General features: G+C 44.5%; 1 protein-coding gene across 1 annotated transcript in view; it reads right to left on the bottom strand.

The window, feature by feature from the left end:
- LOC117515210 (dnaJ homolog subfamily C member 24-like) overlaps positions 1-22273 on the bottom strand; it is a 190377-nt gene that overhangs the window by 47502 nt on the left and 120602 nt on the right. The window contains exon 4 of the mRNA XM_034175686.1: positions 5531-5600. Within this exon, the coding sequence (XP_034031577.1) occupies positions 5531-5600 (70 nt within the window). The remainder of the gene's footprint in view (positions 1-5530; positions 5601-22273) is intronic.

A 22273-nucleotide genomic window follows, 5' to 3' on the forward strand; every position in this document is an offset into this window, starting at 1 on the left:
TCTGGGATTACATCCAGGCCTGTACCACCTGCGCCAGGGGCAAGGCCGACCACCGCAAGACATCGGGATTGCTACAGCCGCTGCCCGTGCCTCATCGCCCCTGGTCTCACATCGGCCTGGATTTTGTCACGGGCCTCCCGCCGTCCCAGGGAAACACTGTCATCCTCACGATAGTGGACCGATTCTCCAAGGCGGCCCACTTCGTGGCCCTCCCGAAGCTACCAACGGCCCAGGAGACAGCGGACCTCCTGGTCCACCACGTCGTCCGTCTGCATGGGATACCATCAGACATCGTCTCCGATCGCGGTCCCCAGTTCTCCTCGCACGTCTGGAGGAGCTTCTGCCGGGAACTGGGGGCCACGGTCAGTCTCTCGTCCAGGTATCACCCCCAGACCAACGGGCAAGCAGAACGGGCCAACCAAGAGATGGAGCAGACCCTACGTTGTGTGACAGCCGCGCACCCGACGGCCTGGAGTACCCACCCTAGCCTGGATCGAGTACGCCCACAACAGTCAAGTATCATCAGCCACCGGCCTCTCCCCTTTTGAGGTGTGTTTGGGGTATCAGCCCCCGTTATTCCCGGTGGTCGAGGGAGAGGTCGGTGTGCCCTCGGTCCAGGCCCACCTACGGAAGTGCCGTCGGGTGTGGCGTGCCGCCCGTTCTGCTTTGTTGAAGGCCCGGACGAGGGCAAAGAACCATGCAGACCGGCGGCGGACCCCGGCTCCTACGTATCGTCCTGGGCAGGAAGTGTGGTTGTCCACCAAGGACATTCCCCTACAAGTGGACTCCCCAAAACTACAGGAACGATACATTGGTCCGTTCAAAATTCTCAAGGTCATCAATCCCGCCGCAGTGAGGCTTCAGCTTCCGGCCTCACTGCGGATTCATCCAGTGTTCCATGTTTCCAGAATCAAACCTCATCACACCTCACCCCTCTGCACTCCGGGTCCGGCACCACCTCCTGCCCGGATCATCGACGGCGAGCCGGCTTGGACTGTACGCCGGCTCCTGGACGTCCGACGGATGGGCCGGGGTTTTGCAGTATCTGGTGGACTGGGAAGGGTACGGTCCCGAAGAGCGCTCCTGGGTGAAGAGGAGCTTCATCCTGGACCCCGGCCCTCCTGGCCGACTTCTTACCGTCGCCACCGGACAAGCCTGGTCGGGCGCCAGGAGGCGCCCGTTGAGGGGGGGGTCCTGTTGTGTGGGCCGCTGAAGAGGAGGTACTGCTGGCCCACCACCACCAGAGGGCGCCCTGTCTGGAGTGCGGGCTCCAGGCACCAGAGGGCGCTGCCGCCTCACAGGAGCAGCCAGGGTGGACAGCTGTCACCCATCACCTGAGACGAGACAGCTGATATCAATCAACAGGGAGGTATATCAGCAGGACGTCATCTCCCACCTCATTGCCGAGATATCGCTCTACCAAGGAGGTAACGTATCCAGCCAAACAGATCATCTTTTGACCATTAAATACTTTTTGCCTTTACACAGAAAGAGAAAAGACAGCAGGAGACTGTATTTTGGATAAGTACTCACATTCCTGCACTCACCTGTATTTTCCTGACAAGAGGTGGAGGTGGTGTTTCCACCCTGTGTGTTGCTGGGTGCAGCCGCACCCACACCTGACTGTTTCTGTTCCTTGCCAGCAGTACCGGATCCGACGAGCGGAGGCAGTGGCCACCTGGGGTTCGGGACTTGGCGGCTCCAGTATCCCCGGGGTTCGGTGGCAGAGGAAATCGGGTGGTTCCGGTTCGACTCGGACAGACGTCTCCTATCGTCGAGCCTGCCCACACGACACCTTTGGAATTCGGTTACTGCTGTATTTGTAATCTGTTGTGTTTGTTGTGTGAGTTCACAACAGTAAAACTTTGTGATTTGACTTTCTCCATTGTCCGTTCATTTGCGCCCCCTGTTGTGGGTCCATGTTCCTACACTTTCCCAACATTCTGATGCAATCATGACTGTGAATGCTGTGTCTTTGAAAGGCCTTAGGTTTTGGGAGTCGTCAGCTTTGGCTTGGTTCACACAAGCAGATGCACAGTGTGCTGCGGGAGATCACCGCAGACAACACGAAGTACAATTATTTTGTGTCAGCCCTTAGCAGTTCCACAGTGACAAGGCTGGTTAGTTTCCTGCAAAACCACCCTGCAGTGCATCAGTGCATAAATATGCATCTCTCAAGGCTCACCTTTTAAAGACATTTGAACTTTCTGATGCTGAGAGGGCCAGCAAGCTTTTTCTCTGCACAGCTTAAGTGACAGCAAACCCTCTGACCTTATGGACAGAATATTACAGCGCCTGGGGGAAAAAAAAGGCCTGATTGTGATGTAGGAGTAGTGCAGGGTTCTGTGCTTGGGCCTTTGTTGTTCTCTTTTACATCAATGACCTGCCAGATATCTGCCCTGAGCGAAATATGTTGATGTATGCGGATGATGCTGTGCTGTTCACCCAGGGTGTGGATGCTAGGACAACTGCTGCGGACCTTACCAGCATGCACTGGAGAGGGTGCATATCTGTCTTACACAGAGTTGTCTTATGCTTAATCCAAAAAAAGTCTGCATGTTGTTCAGCAAAAAAAAAGGAAAAAAGATACCAATGCAAAGTACAACCCCAATTCCAATGAAGTTGGGACGTTGTGTAAAATGTCAATAAAAACAGAATATAATGATTTACAAATCCTCTTCAACCTATATTCAATTGAATACACCACAAAGACAAGATATTTAATGTTCAAACTGATAAACTTTATTGTTTTTGTGCATATATTTGCTCATTTTGAAATGGATGCTTGCAACACATTTCAAAAAGGCTGGGACAGGGCAACAAAAGACTGGGAAAGTTAATGAATGCTCAAAGAACAACTGTTTGGAACATTCCACAGGTCAACAGGTTAATTGGAAACAGGTGAGTGTCATGATTGGGTATAAAAAGAGCATCCCCAAAAGGATCAGCTGTTCACAAGCAAAGATGGGGTGAGGATCACCACTTTCAAATCAAATCAAATCAATTTTATTTATATAGCGCCAAATCACAACAAACAGTTGCCCCAAGGCACTTTGTGAACAACTGTGTGAAAAAACAGTCCAATAGTTTAAGAACAATGTTTTGCAGCATTCAATTGCAAGGAATTTAGGGATTCCATCATGTACAGTCCTTAATATAATCAGAAGATTCAGAAAATCTGGAGAACTTTCTACACGTAAGCGGCAAGGCCTAAAACCAACACTGAATACCCGTGACCTTCGATCCTTCAGGCGGCACTGCATTAAAAACAGACATCATTGTGTAAAGGATCTTACCGCGTGGGCTCAGGAACGCTTCAGAAAACCAATGTCAGTTAACACAGTTCGTCGCAACATCTACAAGTGCAAGTGCAAGTTAAAACTCTACCATGCAAAGTGAAAGCCATACATCAACAACATCCAGAAATGCCACCGCCTTCTCTGGACACAAGCTCATTTGTAGATTAGAGCAGCGCATAATCCTGACAGCAGAAGCCCACCTACCATGAAGACAAATATCAATAAATCCTCGACGTCTTCAACGGAGAGGGGCGCCAAGCACACCACGCGCCACTCCTTCCAGGCATCGAGAACATAACCCACGGGATAGGTTTATTCTGGGCACGCAGGGTTCCCCAGGCCTGATTTCCTTGTTGAAAAGATGGTGTCAATAGCGTTGACAGACCAGCTGATCAATTCCATGGTTATTCCAAATGCAATTCGAAGAATTCATAGTCTGGTGAAGTTGGGATTTTGAAGGTTGGAGACAGAGATAGAGACAACAAGAGGAGAGGAGAGAGGAGGAGATGCTACGGCCTCATCAAGTGACACAAACCTACCAAGCAAGTCTCCAGTGTGACATAAACAAATCCCTCATCACAAACAGACTGCCCACATTCCCTCCATCAGGTACACAATAAGACTGGTATTTATGAACTACAAGGTCCAGGACACCTGGCAAACACCAGAACTCTAGAAAAGATTTGATATGCACAGAGAAGTGCAATTGGTCTCCAGTTGTTCAACAGAGTGAGATCCCCTTTCTTTGGCAGAAGGGGCGGAACAGCACATGGGACAAGAGGTGTGCAAGCATCCTGCCATAATGCGCTCCAACAACACCTCAAGATGATCAGTCCTGTGGATAACACGACCTACTCCAAGCCCTCATTATATGCATAGATATTTGTGAACACAACGGTCAACCCCTCGACCTGAGCCCTGACCAGCAGAACCCCACCCTGCACAATCTCAGTGGTGGATAAAACAATGACGTTAAGATGAGGAGGAAAACAAAAACCGACACTCCAGCACTGATGTTGGAGCCATGACATTTATAAAACTGTCCCATCCACCACCGAGCCCAGTCCACTTCATTATCGGCATCAGAGTGAGTCTCCTGCAGGAACAACACCTGTAACCCCTTTTGTTCAAAGAGCGCAGAGACCAAAGCCCTCCTCCGGCCGTCCTTGCCACCATTCATGTTCAAAGAGCCCACCTTCAGATGCTGCATGTGGACTGAGTGGAGAGAGAACAGAGAGAAAGACAGACAGAGAAGACAGAAGCCCCAGTAAGACACACTCAGACACTATCTATCTGGTGGATTTATGACCTCTTAGACCTTGTCCCCGCTTGGACAGAGATTCCATCCCCAAAGCAGTGATGTGTTTCCTGAGTCTGTACCGCTTCTTCTCATTGAGCAGGTCCAAGCCAATGAGCTTCCTCAACACTTTAACAGATTTGACAAATTTTTCTGTATTGGGAAAATAATCTGCAACTTTCATTGATGTACCAAATGACTCATCCAGGAAGCTGTTGATGTCCTGCAGCGTGTACAGATCACTGCTCTGACAGAAGGAACTGGTGGTGGACATGCTGGAGTCCAAATCATAGTCCATGTTGTCATCATTAATGCTTTGACTCCGTGGGGATTTGGGGTCTACTGGGCCCGGTGTCTCCGAGTCAGCCTGTTCACCCTGACCAACAGCGGCTAAGGAATCACCCGCAGCAGAAACATCAGCATTGGCTGCAGAAGGACAGACAGAAACACAAACCGGACTGACCTCAGAACAGTCAGTCATCGCAGCATCATTTGAACCGGATTGTTTGTTTGTCGTCTTCCGTATTTTGGCTTGATGACTCATTTCTATTTGACAAGCACAAAGCTACGTCACAGGGCGCAGTAGTGAAAGTTGGATCGGGTTGAACTTTAACTGCAGTGGTCTGATAAGCGGCAATGCTCGCTCCCGGTGGAGTGGTAACGCCAGCTCAGTTTTGAAAATGCAACGGTGGGTTTTAGAGCGATCCGCCACGTTTAACATCCTGAAGCGGTTGCAGTGTGAAATGCCCATTACACTGACATTTTCAGGAATGCCCTCCTCCTGCATGCTGAGCCCCTACCCAGCTCCAGTCACGACATCGGGCCCCTGAATGTATTTATGGCACTGTCACCACAGTGCCACCCTGCCAGAGGGCACCAGCCACAGCTTAACACCCTTTGATCATGTGCAGATGGATTTGTGTGCATGAGTTACCCTGGTCCCAGGTCATGCTGTCCAGACAGACCGTGGAGTCCACCGTCCAATCCTGGTTTCAGCTCCGATGCTGCAGAAAGACAAATTGGTTATTATTGTCACTCGTGTTTTGTAACGATTGGTTTCTGGGGTTGTCAGCATGGTTACTAAACAACATTATCAATGCAACATGTTTTCACTTCAAGTAAAAGATCCAAGACTTTCTCTGATATTTTGCTCACAAATTAATTTAAGTCCTTGTTAGTGAGGACTTCACCTTTATGAAGAGTCCAGTTAAAAACCTGCTGAGAGAACAGCAACAGTATTTCACAGGTGCTCTTTGGACACACTAAAAAAACCACACCAACCCTAACGCTAACTCCAACCTTAAATGTAACTTAATGCTAACTCTAACCATCACATTAACCCTACCTCCAACCTTATCCATAACCTTAACCCTAACTCCAAACTTAACTGTAACCTTAACCCTAGCTCCAACCTTAACTGTAACCATAAGGATAACTCCAATCTTAAACATAACTTAACACTATCTCTAACCTTAACTTATCTGTAATCTTAACCCCAATTCCAACCCTAACACTAACTCCATCCTAACCCTAACTCCAAACTTAAACTTAATGCTAACGCCAACCTTAACTCTAACATCATCCTTAACTGTAACCTTAGATAGACAGATACTTTAATGAGCCAAAATGAAATTTAAACACCCCGTAGCTCAAGACACATACTTATACAGTATGTTCAACACACATAAGGACAAGGAAAAAGCACAAACACCAATAGAATGAACATTCATGGTGAGGGTACATTCCACATTCAGTTACTGTAAGTGCACCAGTAGGGGAGCAGTGCAATGGGTGGGTCAATGTGTCCATTCTGTAGGTCTATAGGGATGAATCTTAAAAAGCAGTAAGTATTTTCAATGCATTAAAAGTTCAGATAAATAAATATAAAATAGTCAGTAACTCAAACCCAGTAATCCATATTTCCCTGCCCCTTCACGGAAAAGTTAAAAAGCTGAATGGCCCGGGGAACAAAGGATTTCCTCAGCCTGTCTGCTGAACATGACAGAGAAAGCAGTCCACCACTGAACGGGCTTCTCTGCCTGTTTCGTGTGCTGTGTAAGGGGTGGCGCTTATTGTCCATGATTGATAGGAGTTTGCTGAGGGTCCTATTCTCAGCTACCAATGCTAAGGACTCCAGCTCAGTGCCAACCACAGAGCCAGCTTTTCTCACTAGTCTGTCAATAGTCCAGTGTCGATCTTCTTTGCACTGCCGCCCAGCATACCACAGCATAGAAGACAATGCCGGAGATGACAGACTGATAAAACATCAGTAGGAGTTTACTGCAGATGTTAAAGGACCCCAGCCTTCTCAGGAAATAAAGTGACTCTGCCCTTCTTGTAGAGTGCATCAGTTGTCCAGTCCAGTTTATTGTCCAGGTGCAGCCCCGGGTACTTATAGATCTGAACAACTTGCACATTGACCCCCTTAATGGAGACTGGGAGTGAAGGGGATCTGGACCTCCTATAATCCACCACCATCTCCTTGGTCTTGGAAGTGTTCAATTGCAGGTGGTTTGCCCTGCACCACTCAACAAAGTCCTTCACCAGGTTCCTGTACTCCCCTTCCTGTCCATCCCTAATACATGCCACAATAGCTGCATTGTCAGAAAACTTGTGCATGTGGCATAGCTCAATGTTGTAACTGAAATCTGACAAATAGAGGGTGAACAGGAGAGAGGACAACCCTAATCCTTAACCATAGCGCCAACCTTAACTCTCACGTCAACCTTAACCCTAACATGATAAATTTAGGGAAAAGATGGTGCCCGTGTTTGCAAGCCATCTGCCTCGGTCTCTTACGGTTTTGTTTGCTTCTCCTCTACTTTTGCTTTTTTAAGCTTATCAAGAAGTGTCTGCGCTACTGGTTTATGACTGCCAAACTGTTTTCAAAATTAAAGCTTCATCTGAAGCTATATTGTTGTCTGATTGTTCATTGTTTGCTCGGCAACACTTCCTCCTGTGCTGGTGCACGTTCGTCATCGACTGCCAGGTGTGTTTCCCCTAAGGGGGGCGGTCAGAGGCAACACTCCGTCAGTGTTCAGAACACTGGCACGGTACATCTACACCGGCTGTCTTGTCTACCCCTCCCCCATCCCCAAAGATAGCGGATTAGAAGATGGTGGAAAACTCGTTGGTGAGCTAGTCAGACTTAAGCCTCACTTTGTAGCATTTTTGGCCGATTCTCGCCTTGGATTTGGACTTTTCTGCCCAGCAGTTGATTTGGCCGTGGATCTGCCCCATTTTCCCAGTCATTGCCCCTGCGTGTACCAGTGGCTGGACCTTCAACTCCGGCTTTGCTGTCAGCTTTAGGCTCCTTCCTCCTGAGTGTTTGTTCTTTAGCTCGCCCCGTTCCACGGGTGGCGGCGGCGGCGGCATAGCCTCTGTGTCTAAATCCGAACTTCAGTGCTGTTTGTCCCACCCTGCAACGAGTCACAGCAGCTTTGAGCTCCATCTTTTTGAACTGAACCTGTCATTTCTCGTCCTTTGTGCCATTGTTTATCATCCACCAAAATATAATAAGGACTTTATAAATGAGTCTGTGGACTTTCTGTCCAGGAACATGGTGAAATATGATCATATTATAATCTCTGGTGATTTTAATACACGTCTGTTGTGATTCCCGTCCTCTGGTCAAGGACTTTTTAAACCCGATGAGTCCTTTAATTTGATCCAGTGCGTATCTGGCCCAACTCATGAAAAGGAGCATATTTTAGATCTTGTGTTGTCTTAAGCCTCGGTCTCACCAAATAATAAAGCCATGAATCATACATATAAATCTATCAGGTATCCACTACTAAGGCTATGTGCCTCTCTGTTCCTCGTATGTGCCACATATCACCCTCTAATGAGCCATGACTGACATGTCATTTGAGCCCCGTCCAGCCTTGAATGGCTTGTGTCGCCGCATATGAGCCACGTCAAGTCATATATGATCCATGTAGCGCCATGTTAACGCGCCATTGGTGCACATTTATGCATGGGTTTGGTACAAACCTCCTGCACTCCCACATTTGGGCTCTATAAAGTGTGGGTTTTCAATTCACAGCATCCATTCAAGATGTTGTCATATTTATTAAACGCAGTCCAAAAAAAAAGAGGCTCCTGCACAGTCCTGCCAGTGTGCGTCAGGCTGCAGTTCAGCTGTGTTCCAGAGTCATTAAATATAGCAGTTCTGCGTGTTCACCCAGCTCTCTGAGACAAAAAAAAAAAAAAAGAAGGACACTGCAATGAGGTGGCCACTTTAATTATATACACCCGCAACTGCTGGGCCACTTCACCCCCCCACCAAAAAAACAACACAAAACACATCCATAGATCAGCTATAACCAAACCACGGGTTCCTGGACAGTCGCCTCTGCGCTTTTTCTCACTGGCTTTATTTTGACACCGGTGATCCAACTTTTAACTTTGTGTTCGTCCGTTATTGTCTGCAAAATCATTATTTTGCGCACTGGCGTTCTGCATAAATGCTCGTCTTGAGTGCAAGTCATTGTGTCAGCGTGCACAGACTGCGCCTCATCTGATCCATTATAACAAAATGTTAAATTTATCATAAACATACTTTTGCATTTGCTTATAAATAAGGAATGACATGCAACCATTTTACCAAGCTATTACAATAAAAACAAAGAATGACCTTTTAGGCTGTTCCAAATATGTTCTCCACCTCAGCGCATGAGACAGAGAGAGGAAAAAGCTCCAAATATCCTCTGTGATTCCAGAAGCAATGAGAGGTGTTTTCAATATCCAACCTGTGACAGAAAATAATTAATCCGCTACAAACTTATTATTTTATATACAGCGTCCAGCACACAAGGCAGGTGGAATTGTAATGCGCAAGAGGGCGGAGCCAAAATAGCTTGTCCTGTCCTTGTATGGATGGATGGACTGATGAGCCGGTTTAGCATGGCGGCTTCTCCTGTCTCTCCCGCACTTTTCTGCTCTGGGTGTGAAATGTTTAGTTATTCCTCGGCCTCCTTTAGCAGTAATGGTACTTGTAATAAGTGTAGCTTATTCATAGCTTTGGAGGCCAGGCTGGGCGAATTGGAGACTCGGCTCCGCACCTTGGAAAATCCTACAGCTAGCCAGGCCCCCTGTAGTTGGTGCGGACCAAGGTAGCTTCGTCGCCGTTAGTTTTCCCCTCCGGCAGATCCGAGCAGCCGGGAAAGCAGGCCGACTGGGTGACTGTGAGAAGGAAGCGTAGTCCTAAAACAGAAGCCCCGTGTACACCGCCAACCCGTTCACATCTCTAACCGTTTTCCCCACTCGGCGACACACCCGCCGAGGAACAAACTCTGGTTATTGGCGGACTCTGTTTTGAGAAATGTGAAGTTAGCGACACCAGCAACCTAGTCAATTGTCTTCCGGGGGCCAGAGCAGGCGACATTGAAGGAAATTTGAAACTGCTGGCTAAGGCTAAGCGTAAATTTGGTAAGATTGTAATTCACGTCGGCAGTAATGACACCCGGTTACGCCAATCGGAGGTTCACTAAAATTAACATTGAATCGGTGTGTAACTTTGCAAAAACAATGTCGGACTCTGTAGTTTTCTCTGGGCCCCTCCCCAATCGGACCGGGAGTGACATGTTTAGCCGCATGTTCTCCTTGAATTGCTGGCTGTCTGACTGGTGTCCAAAAAATGAGGTGGGCTTCATAGATAATTGGCAAAGCTTCTGGGGAAAATCTGGTCTTGTTAGGAGAGACGGCATCCATCCCACTTTGGATGGAGCAGCTCTCATTTCTAGAAATCTGGCCAATTTTATTAAACCCTCCAAACCGTGACTATCCAGGGTTGGGACCAGGAAGCAGAGTTGTAGTCTTACACACATCTCTGCAGCTTCTCTCCCCCTGCCATCCCCCAATACCCCATCCCCGTAGAGACGGTGCCTGCTCCCAGACCACCAATAACTAGCAAAAATCTATTTAAGCATAAAAATTCAAAAAGAAAAAATAATATAGCACCTTCAACTGCACCACAGACTAAAACAGTTAAATGTGGTCTATTAAACAGATCTCTCTCTTCTAAGTCCCTGTTAGTAAATGATATAATAATTGATCAACGTATTGATTTATTCTGCCTTACAGAAACCTGGTTACAGCAGGATGAATATGTTAGTTTAAATGAGTCAACACCCCCGAGTCACACTAACTGCCAGAACACTCGTAGCACGGGCCGAGGAAGAGGATTAGCAGCAATCTTCCATTCCAGCTTATTAATTAATCAAAACCCAGACAGAGCTTTAAGTCATTTGAAAGCTTGACTCTTAGTCTTGTCCATCCAAATTGGAAGTCCCAAAAACCAGTTTTATTTGTTGTTATCTATCGTCCACCTGGTCGTTACTGTGAGTTTCTCTGTGAATTTTCAGACCTTTTGTCTGACTTAGTGCTTAGCTCAGATAAGATAATTATAGTGGGCGATTTTAACATCCACACAGATGCTGAGAATGACAGCCTCAACACTGCATTTAATCTATTATTAGACTCGATTGGCTTTGCTCAAAATGTAAATGAGTCCACCCACCACTTTAATCATACCTTAAATCTTGTTCTGACTTATGGTATGGAAATTGAAGACTTAACAGTATTCCCTGAAAACCCCTTTCTCTCTGATCATTTCTTAATAACATTTACATTTACTCCTACCCAGCAGTGGGGAATAAGTTTCATTACAGCAGAAGTCTTTCAGAAAGCGCTGTAACTAGGTTCAAGGATATGATTCCTTCTTTATGTTCTCCGATGCCATATACCAACACAGGGCAGAGTAGCTACCTAAACTCTGTGAGTGAGATAGATTATCTCATCAATAGTTTTATATCCTCATTGAGGACAACTTTGGATGCTGTAGCTCCTCTGAAAAAGAGAGCCTTAAATCAGAAGTGCCTGACTCCATGGTATAACTCACAAACTCGCAGCTTAAAGCAGATAACCCGTAAGTTGGAGAGGAAATGGCGTCTCACTAATTTAGAAGATCTTCACTTAGCCTGGAAAAGAGTCTGTTGCTCTATAAAAAAGCCCTCTGTAAAGCTAGGACATCTTACTACTCATCACTAATTGAAGAAAATAAGAACAACACCAGGTTTCTTTTCAGCACTGTAGCCAGGCTGACAAAGAGTCAGAGCTCTACTGAGCTGAGTATTCCTTTAACTTTAACTAGTAATGACTTCATGACTTTCTTTGCTAATAAAATTTTAACGATTAGACAAAAAATTACTCATAACCATCCCAAAGACATATCGTTCTCTTTGGCTGCTTTCAGTGATGCCGGTATTTGGTTAGACTGTTTCTCTCTGATTGTTCTGTCTGAGTTATTTTCATTAGATACTTCCTCCAAACCATCAACATGTCTATTAGACCCCATTCCTACCAGGCTGCTCAAGGAAGCCCTACCATTATTTAATGCTTCGATCTTAAATATGATCAATCTATCTTTATTAGTTGGCTATGTACCACAGGCTTTTAAGGTGGCAGTAATTAAACCATTACTTAAAAAGCCATCACTTGACCCAGCTATCTTAGCTAATTATAGGCTAATCTCCAACCTTCCTTTTCTCTCAAAAATTCTTGAAAGGGTAGTTGTAAAACAGCTAACTGATCATCTGCAGAGGAATGGTCTATTTGAAGAGTTTCAGTCAGGTTTTAGAATTCATCATAGTACAGAAACAGCATTAGTGAAGGTTACAAATGATCTTCTTATGGCCTCAGACAGTGGACTCATCTCTGTGCTTGTTCTGTTAGACCTCAGTGCTGCTTTTGATACTGTTGACCATAAAGTTTATTACAGAGATTAGAGCATGCCATAGGTATTAAAGGCACTGCGCTGTGGTGGTTTGAATCATATTTATCTAATAGATTACAATTTGTTCATGTAAATGGGGAATCTTCTTCACAGACTAAGGTTAATTATGGAGTTCCACAAGGTTCTGTGCTAGGACCAATTTTATTCACTTTATACATGCCTCCCTTAGTCAGTATTATTAGACGGCATTGCTTAAATTTTCAATGTTACGCAGATGATACTCAGCTTTATCTATCTGTGAAGCCAGAGGACACACACCAATTAGCTAAACTGCAGGATTGTCTTACAGACATAAAGACATGGACGACCTCTAATTACCTGCTTTTAAACTCAGATAAAACTGAAGTTATTGTACTTGGCCCCACAAATCTTAGAAATATGGTGTCTAACCAGATCCTTACTCTGGATGGAATTACCCTGACCTCTAGTAATACTGTGAGAAATCTTGGAGTCATTTTTGATCAGGATATGTCATTCAAAGCGCATATTAAACAAATACGTAGGACTGCTTTTTTGCATTTATGCAATATCTCTAAAATTAGAAAGGCCTTGTCTCAGAGTGATGCTGAAAAACTAATTCATGCATTTATTTCCTCTAGGCTGGACTATTGTAATTCATTATTATCAGGTTGTCCTAAAAGTTCCCTGAAAAGCCTTCAGTTAATTCAAAATGCTGCAGCCAGAGTACTGACGGGGACTAGAAGGAGAGAGCATATCTCACCCATATTGGCCTCTCTTCATTGGCTTCCTGTTAATTCTAGAATAGAATTTAAAATTCTTCTTCTTACTTATAAGGTTTTGAATAATCAGGTCCCATCTTATCTTAGGGACCTCATAGTACCATATCACCCCAATAGAGCGCTTCACTCTCAGACTGCAGGCTTACTTGTAGTTCCTAGGGTTTGTAAGAGTAGAATGGGAGGCAGAGCCTTCAGCTTTCAGGCTCCTCTCCTGTGGAACCAGCTCCCAATTCGGATCAGGGAGACAGAAACCCTCTCTCCTTTTAAGATTAGGCTTAAAACTTTCCTTTTTGCTAAAGCTTATAGTTAGGGCTGGATCAGGTGACCCTGAACCATCCCTTAGTTATGGAAAGCCGATTCGCTGATGAAGTGAGACAAAGGAACACCTCTGTTTCGGAGTGTTAGAGGACAAGTTTGGACATGTCTATCTCGGCTTTCAGTGCTTACCAGTCGAGTGAGTATAAGAGAAATTGTGGAGAGCGGCTTTCCATGACAAAATCTCTTATTAAAAGAGAAATCTGCCGGAAAATGGCTGATGTCCAGCTCTTGTGATAACCAGAGAAAGAGCACACGACGGTCTCGTATCCACAGAGCCATCAGCTTAGAAATGATCCAGTGGTTTGTGCCGCGACGTCGCAGCTCGGAGCGCGGTGCACCGACCGTCCTTAAAGGGGTCTTTAAAGCTGTAGTTAAAGTCCTTATTCTCTGTGAAGCCCGTAAAATTTTCACCAAAAGCAAGATAAATTTTTTGAATGGTTTCCAGGTGCCAGTCTCTAACAGCTTCTGAAAAATGATGGGAAAAAAGTCCTTTTCATTCCGCCATTTCCAGACAATGAAAATCCGACGAGGGGGCGGGACCACTCCTTCCACAAGGCGTGCTCACAGGTGAATGACGTCACCGACAGGCGTGGAAAAACTCACGCATGCGCACGAGGGTTCAAGCATGTCTGACGTCAAAACATATGAATGAAATCCATATAGTTTTTTAAAAAAAAATAAAAAGGACCTTTACTTTATGGACACACCACGTAAATAAAATTGATTTGATTTGATTTTGTCAGCATATTCTGGCATGGCCCTACAAGTTCCACAGAAGACAACCTCGCTCTCCTCATCACACTCCAGCCATGGCCATCTTTTCTTCCAGGAAGCTTGCCAAGTTTTCCTCACCCTTTTCTTCTCATTCAGCATCAGCAGCCTTCCTTTTCTGTGCTTGTTTTGAGGGTGATAGCTGTTCTTTCCTTTGCTTCCCTGGTTTCTGCCCAGGGGCAGGAGGTTTCAAGAAATTCATAATATTCACTGCGCTCAATCTTGCTTAAGCGAAAATGATGCGTCGATGTTGAAGCGAAATTCGCGCCACATCAGAAGATGCTCCTGCAGACGAAGTTCGTCTGCATTTCGGCAATGTTCCGAACACTGCGAAGTGGCGCAACATGTCCTGTCTCTGGTAGCAGCCTGTGAGCAGGACTTATGTCTCTTTTGCCCTTTATTTCACAATTATGACAAGAGTTTTTGGAGCGAGCAGCAGCCCCACAGCAACAGGAGCGGAGTTTCTTTCTCTTTTATGTATGTGCGCACGCGAGCGAATCGTCTGTAGAGAATATTTTATTAATTACCTACACAGATGTATAATAAAACAAATAGTGACTGGTTTCTAAACACAACTGTGACAGACTTTTTGGGGGAAGAGCGAGCTGCAGCCACACAGCAGGAAGCAGAGTTTCTTTCTTTTTTTTTTTTATTGTTTACATGTGCGCGCGTGAACGGGACAGCTGGTCCTCAAACTGGAGCCCAGAGGCGGAAGGACCACTGAAAGCAGCCGTCATCCAGACGCAGCTCCTGCAGCAAATAATGATACTGCCTGAATTGGGAACGTCTCATGACGTTTGTCAGCTTTCCACAACAACTCGCTCCGTGTGATCAAGGTCCGTCATGTTAACTTGACTGACAACCGGAGCCGGCGAGCTGAATGGAAGCTCTTCCTATTTGATGACACACCGTGGCGAATTTTCACAGCTAAAGCAGAGCGACACACCCGGCGAAGGAGGCACGTCTGTTGCCACGCGACCCCTGCGAATTTATAGCGTCTGATCACGCCCGGTGTGAACGCAGCATTAGACTAATTGTCAATGATTTTATATAGTTCATGCTTATATTATCATTTATTTCCTTTTTATGACTACGTGTACTTTTCCTCTTTGTGAGAAGAGGAGGTTTTAAAAAGAAAGACTTGTTGTCTGCATTCTTCATGATTGAGCAAACTATTTTTCATTTTGCATAAGTGCCTCATCCTGCTTTGGAGGAGCCACAAGGCTCATGTTGCAGGAATGGAAGGTTCCAGCCGTCACCTTGCCTTGATATCTCCCTCTTGCAGACATGACTCATGTGTAACCTCTCCCCGACTGTCCTTGTTTGTTTTTTCTCATGTTGATGAACTAAATAAAAAGCCGAGCCAGAGGAGGGGATTTTAGGAGAGCTTTGGAGCTGAGCACTTACAAGCTGCTTCTTATCCTCCTCCTCTGCGCAGAGCATAAAATATATTTGTCTCTCTCTGACTGGTTTCTTTACAGTGTTTGTGCCTCTCATTTCTTTAAAACAGGGTGCAAACCCAACAGTTTTTTTCCTGGCGCCCAACGTGGGGCGTCAACAGATCTTCTCGAGCAAACGGAGGGAGACGCACCGCTGACAGCGCGCACTGAAGAAAGTCCTGAGGAGTGAATTCTCCGTCGGGCCGGTGACCATAGATGTCCACCTCCGCTCGCCGCAGTAGATTGACGACGCCTCCGAACCAAATGAGAGGCGCAACAAATTAATTAGTAAGTAATTACTGCCTGCCTGTGAGGATAAAATACGTTAACGTGGGTAATAAAGTGCGGGGGAGGGAGTTAGAGTCTCCGGTCCTGCTGGCACATTTGGCGGAGGGGTTCGAGTCCCCATCTGGCTAAGAAATACAGGAGTAAAAATAAATTTCAGGAGAAGCAGTTAGAGAGACGTGAATTAATTGAATATTCCAAAAGTGAAACTAAGTGTGTTTGTGGTATGAATGTGAGAAATGGGACTGTGAGTGACTGAAGCACGGACAGCTTGATATCCCATTTTATCAGGGGACAAAAGTGAAGCTGTCGTCTGCAAAGTAGGTCATTTTAAGTCCATACGCACCACACTCACATATTCCCGACGAGTCTGCAAAGAGGGGGATTCCAAGGAAGGTCCGCCCCACGGGGTAGAAGCTTGACCTGAACTTTGCAGAGTGAAGGGGAATAGGTGAACAACATGGGAAACACATGCACAGAAAATAAGCCCCTATTTCAGGGCGACGAAAAATACATGCACAAACGCAATCCGGAAAATCTGAAGTACATAACTAAATGAAAAAGAAATATGGCTTTTCAGGTAAATTGGTTGTGCCAGACTGTGAAGGTTTGGTGTTAAAACTTACGGCAGCAGCAGCAAATAAAAAGGGTAACAGGAAAGCAAGAAAAGAAGGAGAAATAGAGTGTGCAAAAGTATGGCTCAGTGAAGCACAGATGAGAGTAGAGGCCATAAAGAGGAAGAAAGACCTGTGGTGACTCTAAAGGTAAATGGACAGGACATGGATTTTCTCTGTGACACAGGAGCATGTAGGACAGTGATAACAGACAGACCTCCCGGAACTAAATTTGCAAAAGAAGTCGTTTTGGTAAAATCTGCAAATGGACAGGTGAATTCAGAGAAAATATTGAAGTTTGTCAATTTTGAAGATCCTGAAACGGACCAAACTGCTTGTGTCTCTGTGGTTTATTCGCCCCATTGTCCAGTAAATTTACTGGGACGAGATTTGATGACTGCCTTATCTATAGGAGTCACACCAACAGTAGGTGGCATGAGAGCTGTGAGACAGCCCGCTACTGTATATACAAATTTGGCCCAGGCCTGGCAGTACTCTTTGGATCTGTCGGAGTTGAGACAAACTGAACAATTATTAGAGGAAGGTCTGATGACCTGTGAAAACAGAGAACACGTAGTAATGATGTCACCAAAAGATCTACACATAACTATGCTATTCACTCCACAAAAGGATGAAAGGTATGGAGCAGGATTTCTGAAAATTGCATCAGAATTACAGACAGTAGCACACCTATACACAGACAGAAAAACCACCTCTGTGTGTAGTGTAGTGCTGACCCAAAGTGCAGACAAATGGTACAGAGGAAAACCTGAGGCTGTGCCGCATATTTCACTGATAAGGGCAGACACTCAGTCCTGGAAGGACCTTGGAGGAATTGTTAAAATAGCTGAGGAAGTGATTGATTGGCACGAAGCAGATGCAGTGTCGGTGTGGGATTTCAGTCCATCCACAGGCTTGTATCGGAAATACGTTTGTAAGTGCTTGGACGACACCGGTGATACATGAAGTAGATCTGGACGATTGAAATTTAACAACATCTGTGTTGTTGACACAGGAAGATGAGACTTTATTGGCCAAACTGCCTCCTCATCTCTGGGTGAATGCACCCACAGATGTAGGACTGTTGAAAAACATTCCGCCAGTCAAAATTAAGCCACGATCTGATTGGAGACCACGGATCAAACAATATCCATTAAAACCTGAAGCAGAAAAAGGAATTGAACCGGTTATTGCAGAATTATTGGAAGCAGGAGTCATCAGGGAATGTTTAGATGCATCCTGTAACACTCCAATATATCCTGTGAAAAAAGCAGACAATCAGAATTGGCGAATGGTACAAGACCTACGTGCAGTAAATGCTGCAGTAGAAACTAGTGCCCCTCTGGTCCCAGACCCACATATGCTGCTAAATAGATTAAGTCCTGGAAACATGTACTTCTCTGTCATAGACATCAGTAATGCATTTTTCTCAGTACCTGTTCATCCAGACTCTCAATTTTGGTTTGCTTTTACATTCAAAGGGAAAAGATACACATATACAAGACTCCCTCAAGGTTTTGCTGACAGTCCGACCATTTTTACACAAGCAATAAATTGTTGCTTATCTTCATTTACTCCACCAGAAGATTCACAAATCTTGGTGTATGTAGATGACATTTTGGTGGCAGGAAAGACAAAAGACAGCTGTACAAAATGTACTATGATGCTTTTGCAACATTTGGCAGAAACAGGAAGTAAAATTAAAAAGCAAAAGTTGCAGTTCGTGCAACCACAAGTGACTTATTTAGGCCACGTCCTATCAGCTGAGGGGAAACGAATACAAGACCATCGAAAGCACGCTATTCTCAAAGCGCCTAAACCGTCAACAAAAAAGGAAATGATGACTTTCTTAGGTATCTGTAATTATTGCAGAGCCTGGATTCCATGTTATGCAGAGAAGGTGCAGAAATTGCAGGATTTAATACATTCTATACCAATGGCTATGACTGACAAAATACAGTGGAATAAAGAAGCTGAAGAACAGTTTACAGCTCTTAAACAAGAACTTGTGAGTTCCACAGTATTATCTCTGCCCAATTATGCCAAGCCATTCACTCTCATGGTGGACACAAAACAGGGATTCATGTGTGCAGCTACAACAACATGGTAATAAAAATAAACCAGTTGGCTATTATTCCAAACGTTTGGATACATTCTTATCGCCTGCTAGACAGATAGTTTATACAGCAATGCTACTGTCTCAGCCACATATTACCATTGAAAGATGCAACACCTTGAATTCCGCCACGCTCCTACCTACTGAGACAGATGGTGAACCGCATGATTGTTTGGCAGACACACAGAAACAACAATTACCTCGACCAGACGTAACAGACGAACTATTTACAGATGGACTACATTACTTTGTGGATGGCTCATGTTTCAAAGATCAGAAAGGACAGACATTAACAGGTTATGCTGTTGTTCAATTACCAAATACTGTTATTGAAGCAAAACAGATCGATCATTTTAAATCAGCCCAAGCTGCAGAACTCATTGCATTAACCAGAGCTTGTATCTTGGCTAAAGGACAGAAATTGACAGTCTATACAGATAGTCAATATGCATTTTCGACAATTTGGTTCTTTGCAAAACAATGGAAAAACAAAGAGGTATGATAACCTCTACAGGGAAACCAGTGACACATGCAGGCTTACTCACAAATTTGCTAGAAGCAGTGACATTACCATCACACCTGGCATTATGTAAATGCCCAGCCCACACCAGAGGTACAGATTTTGTCTCCAGAGGAAACCGTCTCGCAGACAAAATAGCGAAAGAAGCAGCAGCTGGTCGATATGGCACTTCTTCTATTTACACAGCTCAGACAGACAATGAACCATTAATAGACTCTGACCTTTTATTGGATATGCAAAAACAAGCACCAACACAGGAACGAAATCTGTGGTTGAAAAATGGGGCAACCCCAAACCCCAAAGGACTTTATTGTGTACATAACAAACCCGTCCTACCCAAAAGCTTATTCAAAGCAGCTGCAATTGCGACACATGGGTTAACGCATGTGTCGACAGGGGGGATGGTATATATGGTAGACCAACACTTGACTACCTATGGATTTAATTTATACTCAAAAAATTTTTGTAAAGCCTGTGTTACCTGATTGAAACACAACCCACAGGGAAATATAAGACCCCGGAGAGGTCAATTCCCAAAACCACAGTATCCTTTTCAAATTGTTCATATGGACTTTACAATCAATCAATTAATTTTTTTATATAGCGCCAAATCACAACAAACAGTTGCCCCAAGGCGCTTTATATTGTAAGGCAAGGCCATACAATAATTATGTAAAACCCCAACGGTCAAAACGACCCCCTGTGAGCAAGCACTTGGCTACAGTGGGAAGGAAAAACTCCCTTTTAACAGGAAGAAACCTCCAGCAGAACCAGGCTCAGGGAGGGGCAGTCTTCTGCTGGGACTGGTTGGGGCTGAGGGAGAGAACCAGGAAAAAGACATGCTGTGGAGGGGAGCAGAGATCGATCACTAATGATTAAATGCAGAGTGGTGCATACAGAGCAAAAAGAGAAAGAAACAATGCATCATGGGAACCCCCCAGCAGTCTACGTCTATAGCAGCATAACTAAGGGATGGTTCAGGGTCACCTGATCCAGCCCTAACTATAAGCTTTAGCAAAAAGGAAAGTTTTAAGCCTAATCTTAAAAGTAGAGAGGGTGTCTGTCTCCCTGATCTGAATTGGGAGCTGGTTCCACAGGAGAGGAGCCTGAAAGCTGAAGGCTCTGCCTCCCATTCTACTCTTACAAACCCTAGGAACTACAAGTAAGCCTGCAGTCTGAGAGCGAAGCGCTCTATTGGGGTGATATGGTACTACGAGGTCCCTAAGATAAGATGGGACCTGATTATTCAAAACCTTATAAGTAAGAAGAATAATTTTAAATTCTATTCTAGAATTAACAGGAAGCCAATGAAGAGAGGCCAATATGGGTGAGATATGCTCTCTCCTTCTAGTCCCCGTCAGTACTCTAGCTGCAGCATTTTGAATTAACTGAAGGCTTTTTAGGGAACTTTTAGGACAACCTGATAATAATGAATTACAATAGTCCAGCCTAGAGGAAATAAATGCATGAATTAGTTTTTCAGCATCACTCTGAGACAAGACCATTCTGATTTTAGAGATATTGCGTAAATGCAAAAAAGCAGTCCTACATATTTGTTTAATATGCGCTTTGAATGACATATCCTGATCAAAAATGACTCCAAGATTTCTCACAGTATTACTAGAGGTCAGGGTAATGCCATCCAGAGTAAGGATCTGGTTAGACACCATGTTTCTAAGATTTGTGGGGCCAAGTACAATAACTTCAGTTTTATCTGAGTTTAAAAGCAGGAAATTAGAGGTCATCCATGTCTTTATGTCTGTAAGACAATCCTGCAGTTTAGCTAATTGGTGTGTGTCCTCTGGCTTCATGGATAGATAAAGCTGGGTATCATCTGCGTAACAATGAAAATTTAAGCAATACCGTCTAATAATACTGCCTAAGGGAAGCATGTATAAAGTGAATAAAATTGGTCCTAGCACAGAACCTTGTGGAACTCCATAATTAACTTTAGTCTGTGAAGAAGATTCCCCATTTACATGAACAAATTGTAATCTATTAGACAAATATGATTCAAACCACCGCAGCACAGTGCCTTTAATACCTATGGCATGCTCTAATCTCTGTAATAAAATTTTATGGTCAACAGTATCAAAAGCAGCACTGAGGTCTAACAGAACAAGCACAGAGATGAGTCCACTGTCCAAGGCCATAAGAAGATCATTTGTAACCTTCACTAATGCTGTTTCTGTACTATGATGAATTCTAAAACCTGACTGAAACTCTTCAAATAGACCATTCCTCAGATGATCAGTTAGCTGTTTTACAACTACCCTTTCAAGAATTTTTGAGAGAAAAGGAAGGTTGGAGATTGGCCTATAATTAGCTAAGATAGCTGGGTCAAGTGATGGCTTTTTAAGTAATGGTTTAATTACTGCCACCTTAAAAGCCTGTGGTACATAGCCAACTAATAAAGATAGATTGATCATATTTAAGATCGAAGCATTAAATAATGGTAGGGCTTCCTTGAGCAGCCTGGTAGGAATGGGGTTTAATAAACATGTTATTGAACTAAATCGATGTGGACCTTATCAATACTGTCTAGTATTAATTGATGCCTTTTCAAAATGGGTAGAAATTGTTCCATCACAAAAAGCAGATGCTTTAACAGTAGCAAAAGCACTGTGTAAGACAATTATTCCGTATTATGGAATACCAGAGACATTGTACAGTGATAATGGAACACATTTTGTAAATGAAGTTGTACAAAGAGTAGCAGAACACATGAAAATTAAGTTAAAACATCATTGTGCTTACCACCCACAAAGTGCAGGATTAGTGGAAAGGACAAATGGCACAATAAAACCAAGATTAAGGAAATGTATGGAAGAGACAAAACGAATGTTGTGTGTTGGGGGGGCGTGGCTGGATGTTTTGGTGTTCTTTTCTTTTCTTTGCTCTCCAGGTGGCATGAGGGCTGATTTGTCTGTGAAGAAGGTGCTGGCTGAAGAGTCTTCACCCTCATCAACATCATGGAAAGCACCTGTGATTGGTGCTCACGTGCAACCTGGACGACTTGCAGCTGAAGCAGATAATTGGTTGGCGTTCTGCATTTAAGTCATGTGTGATTTGAGCAGAA

Source organism: Thalassophryne amazonica, chromosome 8 (assembly GCF_902500255.1).
Source record: "Thalassophryne amazonica chromosome 8, fThaAma1.1, whole genome shotgun sequence".
Taxonomy (NCBI): Eukaryota; Metazoa; Chordata; class Actinopteri; order Batrachoidiformes; family Batrachoididae; genus Thalassophryne; species Thalassophryne amazonica.